Genomic DNA, 25,369 nt, shown 5'->3' on the forward strand with positions numbered 1-25,369 from the left:
AATGGAACTAATTTTGGCACACAAGGTTCTTTGAGGTGCCAACCCCCTCTCCACCCCCCTCGCCCCCTCTCCACCCCCCTCGCCCCCTCTCCACCCCCCATCCACCCCCCTCGCCCCCTCGCCCCCTCGCCCCCTCTCCACCCCCCTCGCCCCCTCTCCTCGGCTGATGGTCTACATATGTGTGAGTGACAAAACCTGTTCGGCACTAGCTCCTCCCTCCCTCCTTTCCCTAGCATAACATTCCCCCTAGTCCATAAGCGGAGGAGTTTCCCCTCTCCCTCCCGCCTACCTCCCTCCCCTCTGCTCCCTAACATCAGGCTGCAGTACATCCATCAGAAGAGCTGCATGAAGAAGTCAGGAGCCCAGTCCAGGGCGGTCTGGGCCACAGCCAGAGCGGCCGCCCCCAAGGTGGCTGAGATGCCCCACACGGCCATCTTGACGAGCTGGTTGGCAGCCTGGTTGGCAGCCTGGTTGGGCTGCATGTCCCCGGACAGGACCAGCTGGGAGTCTGGGCCTCCGAGGCCTCGGGCCCGGCCCTGGAGGAGCTGCCGACGTAGGACCGAGTCAGGCCGCTGCTGCTGAGTGGCCGTCTGGAAAGCCTTGAAACAGTTGATGGTGATGCTGGAGACAGACAGAAGTAGAAACTGTCTGAGGGAAACACTTTCTCATAACAGTTATTCATCTCTGCCGAGTTAGTTAAGGCTTACAAGAATACTGAAACGGTAGACAAATATATGTCAATAACAAAGACCAAAGGGAAAGAGACAGGTGAAAAAAAGTAAACACCATATGGGAGGGAGGGAGGGAGAGAGGGAACAGTGCCCTATGGCCTTAACAAAGACACTTCATATGGCTACAGCTTTTTCTCAATTACATTAGCAACACAACACCAGAAGCACCAGCTAGTGCTGATGGGTAAGACCACAGCAACACACATTTTTTTATTTTTCTCAACAGTTCGGAGAAAAACATCATTAAAAAATCATAAAATATTCACTTCCATTTCATTATCATCCCTCTGGAAGTAATAGTAAACATGGCGCTGCAATACCAAATGCAAATGCCTTTTTTCCTGATTATGAACCTTGCAAAAAAAAAACAAAAAAAAAACGGGACCGTTAATGGCAGAAAAGCGCCTCTGGGAAAATGGTACCCTGAGTGTTCGTGCCTGGGCCGAGGGGCTCAATGTATAAGTCTTTCGCTCTCCTTTTTTAAAGAGGGCATTTAGAGTGCCCCTCTCTCCCATCTCTCTCTCTCATTAGTATAATTTGCTACTGCTCCCAGGCTGAAAATAGCTGACAGGTAACAGCAGAGCAATTAACTTTTAAACTTTCACTTTAAACAGCTTAACACCCCAGAGGGCCAGGTTGTTCTGATGAACCTCCTGTAGTGTACATACTGTAGTGGTACACCGGTGACTCCTATCACTTACTCCTCTCCTACGGCATCCCAAATGACACCCTATTCCCTATATAGTGCACCACTATTGACCAGAGCTCTATGTGCCCTGGTCAAAAGTAGTGCACTAAATAGGGAAACAGGTGTCATTTGGAATACACCCTCTGTGTGACAGTGACAGTGTACTGTGCAGTCGGTGGCTGGCTTAGCCCATGTTCTCTCCTCTCATTTCTCCTCCTGTTGAAAGGGACTAGGACCTCGTCAATGACCGTGACACTGAGTCTTTGAATACAGCTGATAGGATAGTGAGCTGATGACTGTGATCAAAGCAGCTCATTCTAAAGGGAGTTGGGGGAAATATTATGTCAGGTAGAGGTGGCTTTGCTGGTGTCTTAACTTAGAAATGAAGTATGTTGTCATTTCAGGGATATAGGGCCATTTCAAAATGAATTTGGCTATTGGCCTTGTGAGCCTTCCATCCTGTGCCCATCTGTCATTCTCTGTGACCGTGGCACACTGTAGCCAGTGTTCCTGTGACGTTGTGTATTCATGTTTTAATTCATGTTTAGCATTACTACACCAGCGATGCTTCCCAAATGGCACCCTATTCCCTAGGCCGAAGTAGGGACACAACAGAGGTCAGACGGGTGAGTCGGCATGCAGCTGTCCTCGTGACCCAGAAGAAGCAGAGGATGTTCAGTGTGGTTGAGTCGTCACCGACAGGCCCTGTTCTGTTTGTCGTGGTGCCACCGGGAGCTGCTCTCTCAGCCGTGCAGTGTGACGCAACACTACCCCCCTGCTCGCGCTCTCCCTCTTTACTTTTGAGTCCCTCTCTACCTCTTTCCTTTGCCCTCCCCCCTATACACAGAATAAGTGGGTCACTAGTTCTAACACTTACCTCACATGTCATGTCATTCACTACTACTGAGCAAGGGGAGACACAAGGTCATATGTTACTCTACATTGGGTCAAAGTTAAACAAACACAGACATGACCTTCCTTAACAGAGCTAATGCCAAGTCTCGAATAGGAGACCCCCACAGCCCACTCTCAGTCTGCCGAGCTCTCCTGGGTCGTATTCATTAGACACTAAAACGGAAGAAAACGGACTGACTGACTGACTGCCTGACCTTACTACAGGAAGGAAGCAACCAGAAACCAGCCATCCAGAGAGCGTGGCACTGGCAGTGTCACTACATTGCCTGTCAAGCAGACATTTGTATCCGGCTGTCACTCAAGGTCTCTTGTCAGCAATGTCATTTACCCCCGGAGAGGAATGACTGCAGCGCTGGTGGAAGGATACGGACCGAGGGATGACTGCAGCGCTGGTGGAAGGATACGGACCGAGGGATGACTGCAGCGCTGGTGGAAGGATACGGACCGAGGGATGACTGCAGCGCTGGTGGAAGGATACGGACCGAGGGTTGACTGCAGCGCTGGTGGAAGGATACGGACCGAGGGATGACTGCAGCGCTGGTGGAAGGATACGGACCGAGGGATGACTGCAGCGCTGGTGGAAGGATACGGACCGAGGGATGACTGCAGCGCTGGTGGAAGGATACGGACCGAGGGATGACTGCAGCGCTGGTGGAAGGATACGGACCGAGGGATGACTGCAGCGCTGGTGGAAGGATACGGACCGAGGGTTGACTGCAGCGCTGGTGGAAGGATACGGACCGAGGGATGACTGCAGCGCTGGTGGAAGGATACGGACCGAGGGTTGACTGCAGCGCTGGTGGAAGGATACGGACCGAGGGATGACTGCAGCGCTGGTGGAAGGATACGGACCGAGGGATGACTGCAGCGCTGGTGGAAGGATACGGACCGAGGGATGACTGCAGCGCTGGTGGAAGGATACGGACCGAGGGATGACTGCAGCGCTGGTGGAAGGATACGGACCGAGGGTTGACTGCAGCGCTGGTGGAAGGATACGGACCGAGGGTTGACTGCAGCGCTGGTGGAAGGATACGGACCGAGGGTTGACTGCAGCGCTGGTGGAAGGATACGGACCGAGGGATGACTGCAGCGCTGGTGGAAGGATACGCACCGAGGGATGACTGCAGCGCTGGTGGAAGGATACGGACCGAGGGATGACTGCAGCGCTGGTGGAAGGATACGGACCGAGGGTTGACTGCAGCGCTGGTGGAAGGATACGGACCGAGGGTTGACTGCAGCGCTGGTGGAAGGATACGGACCGAGGGATGACTGCAGCGCTGGTGGAAGGATACGGACCGAGGGATGACTGCAGCGCTGGTGGAAGGATACGGACCGAGGGTTGACTGCAGCGCTGGTGGAAGGATACGGACCGAGGGTTGACTGCAGCGCTGGTGGAAGGATACGGACCGAGGGTTGACTGCAGCGCTGGTGGAAGGATACGGACCGAGGGATGACTGCAGCGCTGGTGGAAGGATACGCACCGAGGGATGACTGCAGCGCTGGTGGAAGGATACGGACCGAGGGATGACTGCAGCGCTGGTGGAAGGATACGGACCGAGGGTTGACTGCAGCGCTGGTGGAAGGATACGGACCGAGGGTTGACTGCAGCGCTGGTGGAAGGATACGGACCGAGGGATGACTGCAGCGCTGGTGGAAGGATACGGACCGAGGGATGACTGCAGCGCTGGTGGAAGGATACGGACCGAGGGTTGACTGCAGCGCTGGTGGAAGGATACGGACCGAGGGATGACTGCAGCGCTGGTGGAAGGATACGGACCGAGGGATGACTGCAGCGCTGGTGGAAGGATACGGACCGAGGGTTGACTGCAGCGCTGGTGGAAGGATACGGACCGAGGGTTGACTGCAGCGCTGGTGGAAGGATACGGACCGAGGGATGACTGCAGCGCTGGTGGAAGGATACGGACCGAGGGATGACTGCAGCGCTGGTGGAAGGATACGGACCGAGGGTTGACTGCAGCGCTGGTGGAAGGATACGGACCGAGGGTTGACTGCAGCGCTGGTGGAAGGATACGGGCTACGGAGAGGGAAAGTGAGGAAGGAGGTAGGGGGTATGTAGATGACACAGTCACCTGTGAATTGGTATGGTAAACACTCACAACCACACACACAAAAAAAATCAGCGCCAAGCATCATATCACACAACGTCACGACCTTCAAGATGTTAACACACAGACTTGTTTACAATCATACGCTGCCTTTGCGTATGAAACCCAGATTTTTAGACTGAGTATGAGAGAGAGGAAGGAAAAAAGAATGCTGAGGCAACTGTTCACTTTTCGTTGGAGGGAGCTCTGTCAGAGTTGATTGTGCACAAGGTCTAACTGGCTAATCCGTTTCCAACGCCTCTGTGCTTCCCAGCATGCTCGCTGTCGCTGCGCAGGAACCACTGCCGTGCCAGCCCCCACTCCACCCCCCCCCTCAACCCCCCACCGCCTGGCTCAGAGATGTGCTGGAGGTGATATCACTGTCCCCCAGTGCAGCCTCAGTGGAGGCCAAGCCGGCTACATCACAGTCCTGCTGGGCCAGCCGCTTCTCACAGTAAATCCAGAAGGCCGGGAGGGGAGGCCCCTCAACCAAACAGCCAACCAACTGCTGCTGGAGGAGCTGATGCACTGGGTGGGGTACAGCTGGCAGCTTCTGCAGGAAAGAAGTGGTAGGCTAAATTCTGTTGATTTGATTGTGATAAATCACAATGTTTCTTGTGAACGCTAAATCACCACATCCTCCCCATCGCAGACCATTCTAACCACATCCTCCCCATCGCAGGCCATTCTAACCACATCCTCCCCATTGCAGCCCATTCTAACCACATCCTCCCCATCGCAGCCCATTCTAATCACATCCTCTCCATCGCAGCCCATTCTAACCACATCCTCCCCATCGCAGCCCATTCTAATCACATTCTCCCCATCGCAGCCCATTCTAACCACATCCTCCCCACTGTAGCCCATTCTAACCACATCCTCCCCATCGCAGCCCATTCTAAACACATCCTCCCCATCGCAGCCCATTCTAACCACATCCTCCCCATAGTAGCCCATTCTAACCACATCCTCACCATAGTAGCCCATTCTAACCACATCCTCACCATCGCAGCCCATTCTAACCACATCCTCCCCATAGTAGCCCATTCTAACCACATCCTCACCATCGCAGCCCATTCTAACCACATCCTCCCCATCGCAGCCCATTCTAACGACATCCTCCCCATTGCAACCACATCCTCCCCATTGCAGCCCATTCTAACCTCATCCTCCCCATTGCAGCCCATTCTATCCACATCCTCCCCATTGTAGCCCATTCTAACCACATCCTCCCCATTGTAGCCCATTCTAACCACATCCTCCCCATTGCAGCCCATTCTAACCACATCCTCCCCATCGCAGCCCATTCTAACCACATCCTCCCCATCGCAGCCCATTCTAACCACATCCTCCCCATTGTAGCCCATTCTAACCACATCCTCCCCATTGCAGCCCATTCTAACCACATCCTCCCCATTGCAACCACATCCTCCCCATTGCAACCCATTCTAACCACATTCTCCCCATTGAAACCACATCCTCCCCATTGAAACCACATCCTCCCCATTGCAGCCCATTCTAACCATATCCTCCCCATTGTAGCCCATTCTAACCACATCCTCCCCATTGCAGCCCATTCTAACCACATCCTCCCCATTGCAACCACATCCACCCCATTGCAGCCCTTTCTAACCACATCCACCCCATTGCAGCCCATTCTAACCACATCCACCCCATTGCAGCCCATTCTAACCACATCCTCCCCATTGAAACCACATCCTCCCCATTGAAACCACATCCTCCCCATTGAAACCACATCCTCCCCATTGAAACCACATCCTCCCCATTGCAGCCCATTCTAACCATATCCTCCACATTGAAACCACATCCTCCCCATTGAAACCACATCCTCCCCATTGAAACCACATCCTCCCCATTGAAACCACATCCTCCCCATTGCAGCCCATTCTAACCACATCCTCCCCATTGCAACCACATCCTCCCCATTGCAACCACATCCTCCCCATTGCAGCCCATTCTAACCACATCCTCCCCATTGAAACCACATCCTCCCCATTGAAACCATATCCTCCCCATTGCAGCCCATTCTAATCACATCCTCCCCATTGCAGCCCATTCTAACCACATCCTCCCCATTGCAGCCCATTCTAATCACATCCTCCCCATTGCAGCCCATTCTAATCACATCCTCCCCATTGCAGCCCATTCTAACCACATCCTCCCCATTGCAGCCCATTCTAATCACATCCTCCCCACTGCAGCCCATTCTAATCACATCCTCCCCATTGCAGCCCATTCTAACCACATCCTCCCCATTGCAGCCCATTCTAACCACATCCTCCCCATTGCAGCCCATTCTAATCACATCCTCCCCATTGCAGCCCATTCTAACCACATCCTCCCCATTGCAGCCCATTCTAACCACATCCTCCCCATTGCAGCCCATTCTAACCACATCCTCCCCATTGCAGCCCATTCTAATCACATCCTCCCCATTGCAGCCCATTCTAACCACATCCTCCCCATTGCAGCCCATTCTAACCACATCCTCCGCATTGCAGCCCATTCTAACCACATCCTCCCCATTGCAGCCCATTCTAACCACATCCTCCCCATTGCAGCCCATTCTAACCACATCCTCCCCATTGCAACCACATCCTCCCCATTGCAACCACATCCTCCCCATTGCAGCCCATTCTAACCACATCCTCCCCATTGAAACCACATCCTCCCCATTGAAACCATATCCTCCCCATTGCAGCCCATTCTAACCACATCCTCCCCATTGCAGCCCATTCTAACCACATCCTCCCCATCGCAGCCCATTCTAAACACATCCTCCCCATCGCAGCCCATTCTAACCACATCCTCCCCATAGTAGCCCATTCTAACCACATCCTCACCATAGTAGCCCATTCTAACCACATCCTCACCATCGCAGCCCATTCTAACCACATCCTCCCCATAGTAGCCCATTCTAACCACATCCTCACCATCGCAGCCCATTCTAACCACATCCTCCCCATCGCAGCCCATTCTAACGACATCCTCCCCATTGCAACCACATCCTCCCCATTGCAGCCCATTCTAACCTCATCCTCCCCATTGCAGCCCATTCTATCCACATCCTCCCCATTGTAGCCCATTCTAACCACATCCTCCCCATTGTAGCCCATTCTAACCACATCCTCCCCATTGCAGCCCATTCTAACCACATCCTCCCCATTGTAGCCCATTCTAACCACATCCTCCCCATTGCAGCCCATTCTAACCACATCCTCCCCATTGTAGCCCATTCTAACCACATCCTCCCCATTGCAGCCCATTCTAACCACATCCTCCCCATTGCAACCACATCCTCCCCATTGCAACCCATTCTAACCACATTCTCCCCATTGAAACCACATCCTCCCCATTGAAACCACATCCTCCCCATTGCAGCCCATTCTAACCATATCCTCCCCATTGTAGCCCATTCTAACCACATCCTCCCCATTGCAGCCCATTCTAACCACATCCTCCCCATTGCAACCACATCCACCCCATTGCAGCCCTTTCTAACCACATCCACCCCATTGCAGCCCATTCTAACCACATCCACCCCATTGCAGCCCATTCTAACCACATCCTCCCCATTGAAACCACATCCTCCCCATTGAAACCACATCCTCCCCATTGAAACCACATCCTCCCCATTGAAACCACATCCTCCCCATTGCAGCCCATTCTAACCATATCCTCCACATTGAAACCACATCCTCCCCATTGAAACCACATCCTCCCCATTGAAACCACATCCTCCCCATTGAAACCACATCCTCCCCATTGCAGCCCATTCTAACCACATCCTCCCCATTGCAACCACATCCTCCCCATTGCAACCACATCCTCCCCATTGCAGCCCATTCTAACCACATCCTCCCCATTGAAACCACATCCTCCCCATTGAAACCATATCCTCCCCATTGCAGCCCATTCTAATCACATCCTCCCCATTGCAGCCCATTCTAACCACATCCTCCCCATTGCAGCCCATTCTAATCACATCCTCCCCATTGCAGCCCATTCTAATCACATCCTCCCCATTGCAGCCCATTCTAACCACATCCTCCCCATTGCAGCCCATTCTAATCACATCCTCCCCACTGCAGCCCATTCTAATCACATCCTCCCCATTGCAGCCCATTCTAACCACATCCTCCCCATTGCAGCCCATTCTAACCACATCCTCCCCATTGCAGCCCATTCTAATCACATCCTCCCCATTGCAGCCCATTCTAACCACATCCTCCCCATTGCAGCCCATTCTAACCACATCCTCCCCATTGCAGCCCATTCTAACCACATCCTCCCCATTGCAGCCCATTCTAATCACATCCTCCCCATTGCAGCCCATTCTAACCACATCCTCCCCATTGCAGCCCATTCTAACCACATCCTCCCCATTGCAGCCCATTCTAACCACATCCTCCCCATTGCAGCCCATTCTAACCACATCCTCCCCATTGCAGCCCATTCTAACCACATCCTCCCCATTGCAGCCCATTCTAATCACATCCTCCCCATTGCAGCCCATTCTAACCACATCCTCCCCATTGCAGCCCATTCTAACCACATCCTCCCCATTGCAGCCCATTCTAACCACATCCTCCCCATTGCAGCCCATTCTAACCACATCCTCCCCATTGCAGCCCATTCTAACCACATCCTCCCCATTGCAGCCCATTCTAACCACATCCTCCCCATTGCAGCCCATTCTAAAGTCAGTCAGACAAATAGAGCCAGACACCATGGGTTGGAGTGCGGTGAAAGCTACTAATTTAATCTCCGCCCCAAGAACAATATTGGGGCATGTACCACACGACCCACCCTTCCCAAATTACCCACTCCCCCTCTCCTCCTCTCCCCACCTCCCCCTCTGATGGAGATGGGGGTTTTGCATGCTAAATAAGACAGCCCCATAATTACCTAGGGACTAGGCTTATTTATTGGATAGCTGGCATCTGCACAAGCCCCCCCCCCCCTTCTCTCTCTGTGGTGTGACGAGTGTGACGTTGAAAAGAGAAGAGAATACATCCCAAACCGAGACGACTAACCCTCCCATCCTTCTCCACAACCTTTTCTGACAAGAGACAGGTTTTTCTGCTTCTCTCGCTGCCTGTCAGATCTAAAGTGAACCAGATTTCTGTCACTGGATCCAAAACACTGTTTAGAAGACATTTATGTCCACCAGGGAGACATGAATAGAGGGAGAACAACATTGCTCTTGCGGGCATGGTAAAGGTATTCATTACCTCCCGCTGGTGTTGATAGCATCATAAAAGTGAGACTAGCAACCTACCTGTGGGGGGAAAAAGGAGAAACGCGCAGGGATCTACAGGCTCAATCTCACAGACTGACACATAGCGTTTGCATACAAAGGACTGGGATGTAGACAGGCAGGACTGAACTTCAGCCACATCACAATAGACACCAAAGAGGAAGAGGATCAGCTCCAGCATCACGAGGAGAATAGTCTGTGGTGTGGGCTGGGGGACTTTGTGCTCAACAACCCCACCTGCTGGACATGTGGAAAAACCACAGAGAGCTCTACTCTACTCGCAGTCTGAACAAAGTTAGTCCCCTGTGTAGTATTCGCAGTAGATCTATCTCCCCTCACGTTCCCTATGTTTCAGGCCAGTTCAGACTAAAACCTGATTGTTGGATATGTGAATATTGTAAGTCTAGAGTGTGGTACGTTCAGCCCAACACACTATTGGGAGCACACTGCCTGCCCTCCAGGACACCTACAACACCAAGTGTCAAAGGAAGGCCAAGAAGATCATCAAGGACCTCAGCCACGGCCTGTTCTCCCATCCCTCAGCCACGGCCTGTTCTCCCATCCCTCAGCCACGGCCTGTTCTCCCATCCCTCAGCCACGGCCTGTTCTCCCATCCCTCAGCCACGGCCTGTTCTCCCATCCCTCAGCCACGGCCTGTTCTCCCATCCCTCAGACGCAGGCAGTATAGGAGCATCATGGCTAAAACTGACAGACTGGCCAATAGCTTCTACCCCCAGACGATCAGACTACAGCCCCCACTAGTCAGCGACCTGATCCCCCTGTCCCCCTCCTGCCCCCCGGACTTCCTTTTTAGGCTTTGAGGTCCAGATCTGAATTTAAGGGGTCTAGAGGATCCACGCCAGGCCTGAACAGTAAAATCCCATCCCTTGCAGCAGACAGACATCCAAGAGTCTGCAGGCTGGATGGAATCCCCTGCTGGGTCTACACTGCAGTTCATTTTCCACCATCTACAAGCTCAATCTAACTGTGCTACATTTGTTTCCAAGTAATGTCTCCTCCGTTACCAAGTGACTGGCAGGATCCACATCTCCATTAATTCCTAAGCCAGAGGCAGGAGCCTCTGCTCTGTTCTTTAGATCATAGATCCTGACTACAGTAGTCATAACACTGGACTACTAGTTGGTTGAAGCAGTCTCCTCCCCTCCCAAAGGTCCTGTAAGTTATAGAGAGAGACCCTGACACACTCACCTCTTGCGGGACTGCAGAGCAGCACGCTTGGCCAGCAGGGAGGGCGGGTAGCGGGTAAAGAGGCAGTGGGCCTGGGTGATGAGCTCCTCGTAGGGCAGGTCCTGGGGGATTTTAGACAGGAGTTGGTGCACCATGGCCATGTCACACTCGGTTTGCTTCACCTCCTTCTCCCTGTGCAGGACGATCTACAAAGGAGACAGAATATTAGCATGCTCTGTCACATTCAACCAATCAGTAGAGAGTAGTGACAATTCGTCTAGCTACATTCTGTTAAAACCCAATTAATACGTTTCAAATCGACATTCATAGTAGATCAACGTCTACCATGTACATCAGACTGTGTTCTGATCCGGGAGATGTGCGGTGAGTAACGATTTTGGGTTTTGGCCGGGCACATAGTCAAAGGGTTTAAGCCCCCCCCCCCCCCCCCCCCCGTGCCTAGTAACCCGAGCGGCAGGACGAACTACTGTGCCTAGTAACCCGAGCGGCAGGACGAACTACTGTGCCTAGTAACCCGAGAGGCAGGACGAACTACTGTGCCTAGTAACCCGAGAGGCAGGACGAACTACTGTGCCTAGTAACCCGAGAGGCAGGACGAACTACTGTGCCTAGTAACCCGAGAGGCAGGACGAACTACTGTGCCTAGTAACCCGAGAGGCAGGACGAACTACTGTGCCTAGTAACCCGAGAGGCAGGACGAACTACTGTGCCTAGTAACCCGAGAGGCAGGACGAACTACTGTGCCTAGTAACCCGAGAGGCAGGACGAACTACTGTGCCTAGTAACCCGAGAGGCAGGACGAACTACTGTGCCTAGTAACCCGAGAGGCAGGACGAACTACTGTGCCTAGTAACCCGAGAGGCAGGACGAACTACTGTGCCTAGTAACCCGAGAGGCAGGACGAACTACTGTGCCTAGTAACCCGAGAGGCAGGACGAACTACTGTGCCTAGTAACCCGAGCGGCAGGACGAACTACTGTGCCTAGTAACCCGAGAGGCAGGACGAACTACTGTGCCTAGTAACCCGAGAGGCAGGACGAACTACTGTGCCTAGTAACCCGAGAGGCAGGACGAACTACTGTGCCTAGTAACCCGAGAGGCAGGACGAACTACTGTGCCTAGTAACCTGAGAGGCAGGACGAACTACTGTGCCTAATAGCCCGAGAGGCAGGACGAACTACTGTGCCTAGTAGCCCGAGCGGCAGGACGAACTACTGTGCCTAGTAACCCGAGAGGCAGGACGAACTACTGTGCCTAGTAACCCGAGAGGCAGGACGAACTACTGTGCCTAGTAACCCGAGAGGCAGGACTAACTACTGTGCCTAGTAACCCGAGAGGCAGGACGAACTACTGTGACTAGTAACCCGAGAGGCAGGACAAACTACTGTGCCTAGTAACCCGAGAGACAGGACTAACTACTGTGCCTAGTAACCCGAGAGGCAGGACGAACTACTGTGCCTAGTAACCTGAGCGGCAGGACGAACTACTGTGCCTAGTAACCCGAGAGGCAGGACGAACTACTGTGCCTAGTAACCCGAGAGGCAGGACGAACTACTGTGCCTAGTAACCCGAGAGGCAGGACGAACTACTGTGCCTAGTAACCCGAGAGGCAGGACGAACTACTGTGCCTAGTAACCCGAGAGGCAGGACGAACTACTGTGCCTAGTAACCCGAGAGGCAGGACTAACTACTGTGCCTAGTAACCCGAGAGGCAGGACTAACTACTGTGCCTAGTAACCTGAGAGGCAGGACGAACTACTGTGCCTAGTAACCAGAGAGGCAGGACGAACTACTGTGCCTAGTAACCTGAGTGCCTAGTAACCCGAGAGGCAGGACGAACTACTGTGCCTAGTAACCCGAGAGGCAGGACGAACTACTGTGCCTAGTAACCTGAGCGGCAGGACAAACTACTGTGCCTAGTAACCCGAGAGGCAGGACGAACTACTGTGCCTAGTAACCCGAGAGGCAGGACGAACTACTGTGCCTAGTAGCCTGAGCGGCAGGACGAACTACTGTGCCTAGTAACCCGAGAGGCAGGACGAACTACTGTGCCTAGTAACCTGAGAGGCAGGACGAACTACTGTGCCTAGTAACCCGAGAGGCAGGACGAACTACTGTGCCTAGTAACCCGAGAGGCAGGACGAACTACTGTTCCTAGTAACCCGAGAGGCAGGACGAACTACTGTGCCTAGTAACCTGAGAGGCAGGACGAACTACTGTGCCTAGTAACCCGAGAGGCAGGACGAACTACTGTGCCTAGTAACCCGAGAGGCAGGACGAACAACATTTCCTGACTGCTTTGTATCCCGACTTCAAAAGGCCTAAGGCCCCCTTTGCTTTGCATGCAGCTCCAATATCTAGCAGGGGATAGGCTTATGGAAGGAGAAGAAAGGGGCCATTTAAAGCAATCTAGCACAAACACAGCTAGTCCTCCACACCAAACCTCTGGTGAGTTCATTACAGTTGTTTAATTAACTGGTCTAGCTACAACAAAGTGCCCTGGATTCCTGTGCTTGCTTGTGTGTGTGTGTGTGTGTGTGTGTGTGTGTGTGTGTGTGTGTGTGTGTGTGTGTGTGTGTGTGTGTGTGTAAAAATATAAATCCTTGCCTTTTCTTTTTGAAAACGTGTTGTTTGCTTTTGCTGCTGACAAGTAGTCAAAAAACTCAATTTACAAAGCGCAGAGCGAGAAAGACACATTTGAAGTTTGGCGAGATATCACTTCCCCAATACCATCTAATTCCCCAATGACCACTGTCCTATACACTGACAGGACAAAACATTAAGAACACCTGCTCTTTCCATGACAGACTCACAAGGTGAATTCAGGTGAAAGATATTATCCCTTACTGATGTCACTTGTTAAATCCACTTCAAATCAGTGTAGATGAAGGGGAGGAGACATGTTAAAGAAGGATTTTTAAGCCTGGAGATAATTGAGACATGGATTGTGTATGTGTGCCATTCGGAGGGTGAATGGGCAAGACAAAATAATGAAGTGCCTTTGAACGGGGTATGGTAGTAGGTTCCAGGCACACCGGTTGGAGTGTGTCAAGAACTGCAAAGCTGTTGGGTTTTTCCACACACAACAGTTTCCCATGTGTATCAAGAATGGTCCACCACCCAAAGAACATCCAGCCAACTTGACAACTGTGGGAAGCATTGAGTCAACATGGGCCAGCATCCCTGTGAAACGCTTTCGACACCTTGTAGAGCCCGTGCCCTGACGAATTGAGGCTGTTCAGAGGGCAAAAGTGGGTGCAACTCAATGTTTTGTACACTCAGTGTAAATAAGAGTGCATCTCCGGATTCACCTCAGATAGTAATTTGGGCATGGTACAGTCACTTACAGAAAATACACACTGCCACAAAAATATGTTCAGCAGACAACTTGGAAGCACACAGGTGCAGGTACAGAGTAAGGCAGAAGAAACATGTTCATTCCTCACAAAAATAAACAAGAACATATCTATTCTATAGTATTCTATTACTATAAAACAGAGAGGTCACAGTTCAAATGGTGGTTCTTACCACGGCAGCGAAGTAGATGGCCATCAGGGGGTGTGAAGCCAGGAAGAAGTCATAGAGCCTGAGAATGTGACGGAACTCAGACAGGACGTGGCCGTACCATGTGATGAGCCAGCTCAGAGCAAAGATGGTGCCCACCTCGGCCCTGCAGCAAAACACATGAAGTCGAGGCAGTCATAATTTTTTTGATAATGTGATAGGCTAGAGGTACGCTATATATACACACACAAACATACGTGGACACCCATTCAAATTAGTCGATTTGGCTATTTCAGCCACACCCATTGCTGACCGGTGTATAAAATCGAGCACCCAGTCATGCAATCTCCATAGACAAACATTGGCAGTAGAATGGCCTTACTGAAGAGCTCAGTGACTTTCAGCGTAGCACCATCATAGGATGCCACCTTTCCAACTAGTCAGTTCGTCAAATTTCTGCCCTGCTAGAGCTGCCCTGGTCAATTGTAAGGGCTGTTATTGTAAAGTGGAACCGTCTAACCGAGTGCTGAAGCGCGTAGCACGTAAAAGTAATCTGTCCTCGGTTGCAACACTCACTACCGAGTTCAAAACTGCCTCTGGAAGCAACGTCAGCACAAGAACTGTTCGTCGGGAGCTTCATGGAAAGGGTTTCCATGGCCGAGCTGCCACACACAAGCCTAAGATAACCATGTGCAATGCCAAGCGTCGGCTGGAGTGATGTAAAGCTCGACCGCCATTGGACTCTGGAGCAGTGGAAACGCGTTGTCTGGAGTGATGAATCATACTTCATCATCTGGTAGTCCGACGGACAAATCTGTGTTTGGCGGATGCCAGGAGAACGCTACCTGCCCCAATGCATAGTGCCAAATGTAAAGTTTGGTGGAGGAGGATTAATGATCTGGGGCTGTTTTTCATGGTTTGGGCTAGGCCCCTTAGTTCTAGTGAAGGGAAATCTTAACACTACAACATACAATGACATTCTAGACGATTCTGTGCTTCCAACATTGTGGCAACAGTTTGGGGAAGGCCCTTTCCTGTTTCAGCATGACATTGCCCCTGTGCACAAAGCGAGGTCCATACAGAAATGGCTTGTCGAGATCAGTATGGAAGAACTTCACTGGCCAGCAGAGCCCTGACCTCAACCCCATTCCTGCAGCAATGTCCCAACATCTAGTGGAAAGCCTTCCCAGAAGAGTGGAGGCTGTTATAGCAGCAAAAGGAGGGTCCAACTCCATATTAATGCCCATGATTTTGGAATTAGATGTTTGACGAGCAGGTGTCCACATATTTTTTTGGTCATGTAGTGTGGTCATGTAGTGTGGTCATGTAGTGTAGTTAAAGGTAGAGGAAAGATGGAGGAGAGAGTGTGCTGAAATAGCAGTGGGCCGGATTCCAACCCATGCTGAAGTGATATTTTCCGGAGGCAGCGGCTTCGAACGCCAGACCAGCCTAGGCCATGTGAACAAGTCAAGTGAATTCAAAGTACATCGTCACAGAGTCTCAATACACTTTACAAGAGGGAACAAACAGCAACAACATCGCTCAACCTCTCATTATGAAAAGCAACAGCAACATCAACAGCTAATTTGTACACTGGCTAATTAAAAAACACCAGTTGAAGTCTCACTAGCTGATGTAACAGGAGGTTGGGGATGATGGGTTTGTGGTAATGGCTGGAGCGGAATTACTAGAATGGTATCGAATACTTTCCATGTGTTTGATGCCATTCCATATGTTCTGTTCCAGCCATTATTATGAGTTGTCCTTCCCTCAGCAGCCTCCACTGGTTGACAGCCCAGCACTTATCCTGTATTTGCCTCCAAAGTGGGGATGGATGTCTTAGTGAAATGTGTAAATTAAACAAAGGCTACGTCCCACAGGGCTATGGTCAAAAGTAGCACTATATAGGAAATGGTTTCCATGGAAATAGGGTGCCATTTGAGACGCACCCACAAGTTATGCCGATGCCAGCTTCTGTGAGTAAGGACGGTCACACACTGATGATGTAATTATAGACTACAGAGAGCCCAGTCCTAAAGGCAAGGCATTAGGCATGGTTCACTACAGAAGCCCTTTGGACTGCAGTTCTTAATGCAGCTCTATTTTAGGAGCCAAAAATGGCTCTTGGGTGATTGCACGCCAGCGGGAGCTGAAAAATATTTTGGTATCTCAGATTGTTCTGGCAATTCTCACATAGGAACTTCATGCTTTTTACTTTTTAATGTCTTAAAATGAACAAATTTAAAAAGGGTAGATATATTTGTAATGTTGAATAAATGTGTGATATGTTTTATTTCAGAATCTAGACATACTCCATATTGTATAGCACACTATAAGGAGGATAATGACAGCAAGATGTTGTCTATATCATGTACGGTTCACAGATCATAGGGTCTTACATGACAAATCTAAAAAAAGGGCTTAAAATGTCTGCTTTTTCTCAGAAATGGTTGGTGATACAAAATGTAAAAAGCATTTCAAAACGTCCTTCCTCTCAATGAAGTTTATTATGTGAAAATTGCCAGAACAATCGGAGATACCCCAACAAATTCTGCTAGCGTGGAACGATCTGAGTTGTTATTTCTGGGCTTGGCAGGAGAACAACTCATTGTACTCTTGAGTGTCGCTCATTTAAATCCCCTGTGTCTAACATCCATAAGCAGTCCTATAGCCAACTGAACATTTAGGACGGAAACCAAAACAGCAACAATCATTGCGTTGTCAAATGTCTTGCCTCTATAAACGTTTCATTTTGTTAAAATGAAGTAACGCCTACTTATAAAAACTAGGCTAAAGAATTGTTCTAGCATCAAATACTTCTTCAGGTAGCCTTAAAAGCAGTGGCAGCAGGGCCAGACAGAGCACACCAAACCTGTGGGCTTCGGTCTCAAATAGTACCCTATTTTCTAGGTAGGGCACTAGCCTACCATACTTTTGACCAGGACCCATAGAGCTCTGGTCAAAAGTAGTACACTATATAGGGAGATAGGGTGCAGTCTGGGATGCAGCCTTCTGCTCGTGGCCCTACGCTAGGCTACAGTGACCAGAACAGAGACAACAGGTTAGAAACCTCCCTCCCGCCAGCCCGTGTCCCAAGATGCACCCTTATTCAATATTTATCACTAGATCCTCCTATTCTCTACATTTTACATGGAGCCACTATCAAAAATAACTTTATTTTCTATCAGGGCCTGGGGACGCTCTGCACGCAACAGAGAAAGAGGGAGGGAGGGAGTGAGTGAGAGAAAAACTCAACACTAGAGGTTTATGTGATACAGGTTACCCCATAAAATTCCAACGCAACACCCAGAACACAAATAAGACGAGGACAATATCAAGTACTGTGGTAGTGTGTGTTAGTACACCACACACTGGGGTTTTAAAGAGGGTTACATGCACACTTTGACTAGCATTCAAATAAAACACAGCTTTAGGTTTTGAGTCAAAACATTGATCCTTATCTGCCGCGTTACATTTCCTCGATGAAAAACATGTCTAGCGTGCGAAAACAAAAGTCCTCAACCATAGCTCATAGCGACTTGCCAGCACAACAATCATATTGACGTTGAAAAAACCTTAAGATGGTTGACAATCAAGACGTGACATTGACAGAACACAGTGACAGCACAGTGGAAGGCAGTGGAATCCTTTGACTTGCTGACAGCTAGCTGTGGAGACAGGAAACCAGGGCCCGTTCTTAAGTCAGTCTTTCCAATTAAATCCCACTGTGCTATACGTTCTTGTCAGACCATCAATTATACAAACACATCAAATAAATAAGAAATCCAGTCTTTTCTCATTCTCTAGCCCTCTGTTCTGTTGTCTCATAATAACTACACACACTGATGGCAAGGCAGGTAGAGACATATTGATTTTACTCAATCCTATTGATTACTTCTATCTCTCTCAGTTTGACTCGATTGTAATTAATATCCTGGCTGCGCCAACCTGCCTTTCCAAGACAAAAATGTACACTCTACTGCCCCCATCAGGAGAGAAGTGGGAAGCATGGCCGGTATTCATAAAGCATCTCAGAGTAGGAGTGTTGATCTAGGATCGGTTTTGCTTTTTGGATAATAATGAATACAATTACATGGACATGGGAGAACTGATCCTGGACCAGTATTCTACTTTGAGAGCCTTCATGAATATGGGCGCCGATCATTAGGTCGCAACTGCAAATATAAAAAAACATTTTGCTGATAGAAAATATATTTTCACAAGGCAACAAGGTAAAACATCTGAGAGTTTGTTCTTTAACACATAATAAAACAAAATACATTCCACTGGTATCAACTGAAAAAAACGTCAAAACTTTAGCAGCATGAATCCGAGTTTGAAGTTGGGGAAAACTGGTAGAATTACTTCAAAGTGAACATGTATTCCTTGCAGCCTTGCCTCGCTTGTCATCTACCATTCAAACCTGCTATCTGATCTTTTCTCAAAATCTGGGAAACTGGATTTCCAATTTCCCTAAAGGACACAAGTAAACACATACACGCATTTTTTAAATAAATAAAAATATATATCCAGTCAAAAGTTTTAGAACACCTACTCATTCAAGGGTTTTTCCTCATTTTTACATTGTAGAATTATAGTGTAGACATCAAAACTATGAAATATCACATATGGAATCATGTAGTAACCAAAAAAAAGTGTTAAACAAATCAAAATATATTTTATATTTGAAATTCTACAAATAGCCACCCTTTGCCTTGATGACAGCTTTGCACACTATTGGCATTCTCTCAACCAGCTTCACCTGGAATGCTTTTCGAACAGTCTTGAAGGAGTTCCCATATATGCTGAGCACTTGTTGGCTGCTTTTCCTTCACTCTGCGGTCCGACTCATTCCAAACCATCTCAATTTAGTTGAGGTAAGGGGGATCGTGGAGGCCAGGTCATCTGATGCAGCACTCCATCACTCTCCTTCTTGGTAAAATAGCCCTTACACAGCCTGGAGGTGTGTTGGGTCATTGTCCTGTTGAAAAATAAATGATAGTCCCACTAAGCTCAAACCAGATGGGATGACGTATCGCTGCAGAATGCTGTGGTAGCCATGCTGGTTAAGTGTGCCTTGAATTCTAAATAAATCACAGACAGTGTCACCAGCAAAGCACCCCCACACCATAACACCTTCTCCTCCATGCTTTACAGTGGGAAATACACGTGGAGATCATCCGTTCACCCACACCGCGTCTCAGAAAAGACATGGCAAAAATCTCCAATTTGGACTCTTTAGAGCAAAGGACAAATTTCCACCGGTCTAATGTCCAATGCTTGTGTTTCTTGGCCCAAACAAGTCTTTTCTTCTTATTGGTGTCCTTTAGTAGTGGTGTCTTTGCAGCAATTCAACCATGAAGGCCTGATTCACAGTCTCCTCTGAACAGTTGATGTTGAGATGTGTCTTATTTGAACTCTTATTTGAACTTACCCAGAGGTAACTCTGGGTCTTCCTTTCCTGTGGTGGTCCTCATTAGAGCCAGTTTCATCATTGCGCTTGATGGTTTTTGCGACTACACTTAAAGAAACTTTCAAAGTTCTTGAAATGTTGCGTATTGACTGACCTTCATGTCTTAAAGTTATGATGGACTGTCATTTCTCTTTGCTTATTTGAGCTGTTCTTGACATAATATGGACTTGGTATTTGACCAAATAGGGCTATCTTCTGTAATTCTGAAATTCCACAAATTAACTTTTATCAAGGCACACCTGTTAATTGAAATGCATTCCAGGTGACTATCTCATGAAGCTGGTTGAGAAAACGCCAAGAGTGTGCAAGGCTGTCATCCAGGCAAAGGCTGGCTATTTGAAGAATCTCAAATATAAAATATATTTTGATTTGTTTAACACTTTTGGGGTTACTACATGATTCCATATGTGTTATTTCATAGTTTGATGTCTTTACCATTATTCTACAATGTAGAAAATAGTAAAAATAAAGAAAAACCCTTGAATGAGTAGGTGTTCTAAAACGTTTGACCGGTAGTGTATATACAGTGGGGAGAACAAGTATTGGATACACTGCCGATTTTGCAGGTTTTCCTATTTACAAAGCATGTAGAGGTCTGTCATTTTTATCATAGGTACACTTCAACTGTGAGAGACGGAATCTAAAATTCAGAAAATCACATTGTATGATTTTTAAGTAATTAATTTGCATTTTATTGCATGACATAAGTATTTGATACATCAGAAAAGCAGAACTTAATATTTGGTACAGAAACCTTTGTTTGCAATTACAGAGATCATACGTTTCCTGTAGTTCTTGACCAGGTTTGCACACACTACAGCAGGGATTTTGGCCCACTCCTCCACACAGAACTTCTCCAGATCCTTCAGGTTTCGGGGCTGTCGCTGGGCAATACAGACTTTCAGCTCCATCCAAAGGTTTTCTATTGGGTTCAGGTCTGGAGACTGATGTTTCCACCTCCATTCACGGTTGGGATGGTGTTCTTGGGGTTGTACTCATCCTTCTTCTTCCTCCAAACACGGCGAGTGGAGTTTAGACCAAAAAGCTCTATTTTTGTCTCATCAGACCACATGACCTTCTCCCATTCCTCCTCTGGATCATCCAGATGGTCATTGGCAAACTTCAGATGGACCTGGACATGCGCTGGCTTGAGCAGGGGGACCTTGCGTGCGCTGCAGGATTTTAATCCATGACGGCGTAGTGTGTTACTAATGGTTTTCTTTGAGACTGTGGTCCCAGCTCTCTTCAGGTCATTGACCAGGTCCTGCCGTGTAGTTCTGGGATGATCCCTCACCTTCCTCATGATCATTGATGCCCCACAAGGTGAGATCTTGCATGGAGCCCCAGACCCAGGGTGATTGACCGTCATCTTGAACTTCCTCCATTTTCTAATAATTGCGCCAACAGTTGTTGCCTTCTCACCAAGCTGCTTGCCTATTGTCCTTTAGCCCATCCCAGCCTTGTACATGTCTATTTTATCCCTGATGTCCTTACACAGCTCTCTGGTCTTGGCCATTGTGGAGAGGTTGGAGTCTGTTTGATTGAGTGTGTGGACAGGTGTCTTTTATACAGGTAACTAGCTCAAACAGGTGCAGTTAATACAGGTAGTGAGTGGAGAACAGGAGGGCTTCTTAAAGAAAAACTAACAGGTCTGTGAGAGCCGGAATTCTTACTGGTTGGTAGGTGATCAAATACTTATGTCATGCAATAAAATGCAAATTAATTACTTAAAAATCATACAATGTGATTTTCTGGATTTTTGTTTTAGATTCCGTCTCTCACAGTTGAAGTGTACCCATGATAAAAATGACAGACCTCTACATGCTTTATAAGTAGGAAAACCTGCAAAATCGGCAGTGTATCAAATACTTGTTCTCCCCACTGTATATATATTTTTTTTACTGTCACATACACCAGATAGGTTTCACCCAACAGCTGATGTGTGGATATTTATTTATTTGTATTTATTTATTTATTTAACCTTTATTTAACTAGGCAAGTCAGTTATGAACAAATTCTTATTAACAATGACGGCCTACCAAAAGGCAAAAGGCCTTCTGCGGGGACGGGAGGTGGGATTAAAAATACAATTAAAATTCAAAATAAATGTAATATAAATACAGGACAAAACACACATCACGACGAGAGAGACAACACTACATAAAGAGATACCTAAGACAACAACAAAGCAAGGCAATAACTCATGACCTGAACCACCTACTGAGATGTGCATTTTGGTGCAGATGATACTATGAGGTGCTAGGGAGGCTGGATTGGGTCTTCAACTCTGTAACAAATCCACACAAAAAAAAACTAAGAATTACCTCAGCATAAATTCATGTAGCTGTGGATCAACTTGCTCCAGTATTGGCATTAGGTAGTTCAGTATGTGCTTGGTGCTGTCCATGGTAGGATCCATGAAATCCCTGCAGGAGCATGTGGCCATGATGGACACAGAGAAGGGAAGCCATCTTTGTTGTGTTAAAATGTTAAAACAAGGGGTATAATACGAGAACAGGGTCGCAATATTATTTGAAATCTTTCAAATACTTGACAAATAAAAATTAAATAATGTTGCATGCGTCGTAAAACAACAGACTAACAGTAAAAATCTGTGTTTGATTGAGCTTGCCTGGCGCAATGAAACCAATGGAATAGTCTGAAAATTGCCACGCCCACCCATCTGGCACTACAGTCAGGCTCAAGCAAAATCTCACAGTAGTTGAAAGATTTCAAATACTATTTCAACTCAGGCCTGGGCCGTTATTTATTCATAAAGAGTCTCATAGTAAGTGTCCTAATATAGGATCAGATTTACCTTTAATAATGAATAACATTATACTGTACATGGGCAGGGGAGGACCTGATCTGATCCTAGATCAGTAACAACAGCAATAATCCTCATATCTACCTGAGGTGGTGATTGGAAAGGGTCTCCACCATGGCAATGGCCATGCGCTCTCCAACCACCAGTAGGAAGGTGACCACGATGTCATGGTAACCCTGGTAGTAGTGTAACGCAGGGTTCTTCTGTAGGACAACCAGGATGATGTCGATCAGCTGTTCCTGTAGTACCTGCCTCTCGTCCACACGCATGCCTGGGGAGAGGGAAAGAAAACATGGCTGTATCTCAATACCGACTGGGGAGAAGAAGAAAACGTGGCTGTATCTCAATACCGACTGGGGAGAAGAAGAAAACGTGGCTGTGTCTCAATACTGCTGGGGAGAGGGGAAGAAAACATGGCTGTATCTCAATACTTCAGAAAAAAATAGGTAGCAGCAAACTCTATCACTCTGATTCAATCCATATATTAACAACCAACGTCTAGGCAGCAAACTGCAATCACTAGAGCTTCAGATACTTGTCTCAACCTCAGTGTCTCCATACCTGTCAACAGTTTGCTTTCATCTTTTAATTAACTTCAAGAACACTAGACACTGATACAAGCAGCCCATCTCTGGTAGACACAAGGACTGGATTTAAGTCTGTTTCCATCATATTGGTTTTAGTTTTATTAATCAAGTCTCCTTCAATCAGTGGTCATTGAAGAAAATGAAGAAATGAAGAAAAGGAAATAAGGAAATGCTTATGGAAGCCACTGAATAACAGTATTGAGATGCCCCCCCCAGTAAGGCCCTGAGTTAACTGACAAAGGGAGGAGACCATGAAGTATCAGCTGACCCCTGATCAGATCAAATGCACATACAGTGAGTGAGTAACTTCCATTCTATTTCATTCAATGGCAGCGAGTAAGTTGCCTCTACTCTAATGTATTACATTCTATTGTATTCTATGTCAGGCACAGTGAGTGACTTACCTCTTGGGAAACGTTTCATGGACCTCCTGACATCAAGGAGCACCTGGTTGAAGTCCTTGTGGTTCTCTCGGATATCCTTGGCTGGAATCAAAACACAACTGCTTGGTGTCCACTCCCCTCCCAACCCTTGGTTTCAGTTGAACATACAATATTCATCAGTGCTACTGCCAAAGGCCTTGAATGTTGACTGTGGGCTATTTACGTTCCTTTGTTGCACAGTTTTGAGGACTAAGGATGAGTCAACGTTGATAGAAGCCACCTGAAGTTAATAGTGGGCTACATTCATTTAACATACATCAACGGACTATAGACAGCTAGATGCATGCTGACACAATGCAATGTACAACTTGGCTCACATGGCTGTAGACTACTAAGGCGTCATAGGGATAGTTTCTACAGCCATGTCTCAGGGCAATGGCCAACTGCAATAATGGGCATCCATATTCCTCACATGCAAACATCTCACTCACTTGGTTTAGCAGGCAAGTTGTACACATTGACGCTGAGCAGCTTGGGCCAGACTTTCCTCCTGATCTCGTCTGTTAGAAGGCCTCCCTCGCTGACGGCCGCACTCCGCAGGGTCTCAATGTCCACAGGGTCACAGTTCAGGGCCTGGTGGATCACCACCAGCTTCAGCTTTTTCCACGACTCGTGCTCTGTTTGACAACAGAAAATATGAATTGAGATCATACATGTCATTCAGATAGCAATACGGTCTTGACTGTGGTCACGGTTTGCTTGGATGATAACCCCAGTATTTCTTGAGTACCACTGCAAGCAACAGCTCTTGTCTATGCTGGTATGTTGAAATCACTTTTTGTTAATCAACTCCTTCGACATAATGCTATTTAATTTCAATATGGAAGTTAAAAGTGCTTGCTTTTCACACTTAATACTATGTTACTAATATGAAATGTAGTGCATATAGTTAGCAATAGTAAACCACCAATCGATTGCAATCTTGCTTTGTTTCAACTGCATGGGCAACTTTACTGACAGTAACTACTTTCCCTTATGCAGGTCGACATGTTTTGATAAAGAATGAGTGATTATGAATTCTAGAATGTGCATTTGTATTGCCATTAAGAATTATGGTTCATATGGGTCAATCCCATCCAGGCTCTGCTCTGGGTCAATCGATGGTCACGGTGCTTTGTTGTTCCACGTAGCATGTCTGGCAGCTGGCCAGCCGAGAGTGGACTCATACAGAGCTAGTTACATGAGAAGCTATGAATCTATTCAAGTATCTACTGTACAACTATTCTCACCATGTACTATATGGGTAGATTATCTGCAATTTGGTAATGATTTAGTACTGATTGATTAAGTTTACCTCCATGTTGCTGTGCATTTCCATTCCCATTCACCCGGGCTCCTGTACCTTGCTGGTGTTTCCTTCCCTTTTTCATATCCTGTTCAAATTAATAGAGCATAAACAGTACATATGTTGTGCTATCGGCACTTGCAGAAATAAATCCACCTTTAAAATAGTTTATCTAACGACAGAAAACAACAATTAAAACGAATTCAGAGCATGAGCTGTCATTTGTCAAACAGCTGTTCCTGTCCATCGGCACTTCTCCCAGGAAATCAACCGAAGCTTTTATTTTGAGGAGGGATTTATATTTTTATGTTATCTGATTGG

At 47.9% G+C, this 25,369-nt stretch overlaps 1 protein-coding gene across 2 annotated transcripts; it reads right to left on the reverse strand.

Annotated features, from left to right (window-relative positions):
- Positions 1–168: 168 nt before the first annotated feature.
- LOC139555230 (TBC1 domain family member 20) lies at positions 169–25,318 on the reverse strand. 2 transcript variants are annotated; one of them, XM_071368851.1, is made up of 8 exons: positions 25,058–25,318; positions 24,195–24,380; positions 23,725–23,805; positions 22,818–23,004; positions 22,231–22,332; positions 14,458–14,599; positions 10,930–11,114; positions 171–621 (listed from the first exon to the last, which is right to left on the reverse strand). In XM_071368851.1, the coding sequence occupies exons 1-8, from the start codon at positions 25,131–25,133 to the stop codon at positions 333–335; spliced, it is 1,248 nt and encodes a 415-aa protein (XP_071224952.1). In that variant the 5' UTR covers positions 25,134–25,318; the 3' UTR covers positions 171–332. The 2 variants fall into 2 exon arrangements, with proteins under 2 accessions (XP_071224953.1, XP_071224952.1); XM_071368852.1 differs by lacking the exon at positions 22,231–22,332 and having other exon boundaries at positions 169–621.
- Between the last annotated feature and the right edge of the window lie 51 nt (positions 25,319–25,369).

The sequence above is a fragment of the Salvelinus alpinus genome, chromosome 26, assembly GCF_045679555.1.
Source record: "Salvelinus alpinus chromosome 26, SLU_Salpinus.1, whole genome shotgun sequence".
Taxonomy (NCBI): domain Eukaryota; kingdom Metazoa; phylum Chordata; class Actinopteri; order Salmoniformes; family Salmonidae; genus Salvelinus; species Salvelinus alpinus.

Coding starts and splice junctions, on each gene's coding strand:
- LOC139555230 (XM_071368851.1), bottom strand. CDS start 25,133: ATGAAAAAGGGAAGGAAACACCAGCAAGGTACAGGAGCCCGGGTGAAT. Junction 23,005..23,724: donor CATGAAACGTTTCCCAAGAG/GTAAGTCACTCA, acceptor CCCTCTCCCCAG/GCATGCGTGTGGACGAGAGG. Junction 11,115..14,457: donor CCATCTACTTCGCTGCCGTG/GTAAGAACCACC, acceptor TCTCCTTTGTAG/ATCGTCCTGCACAGGGAGAA.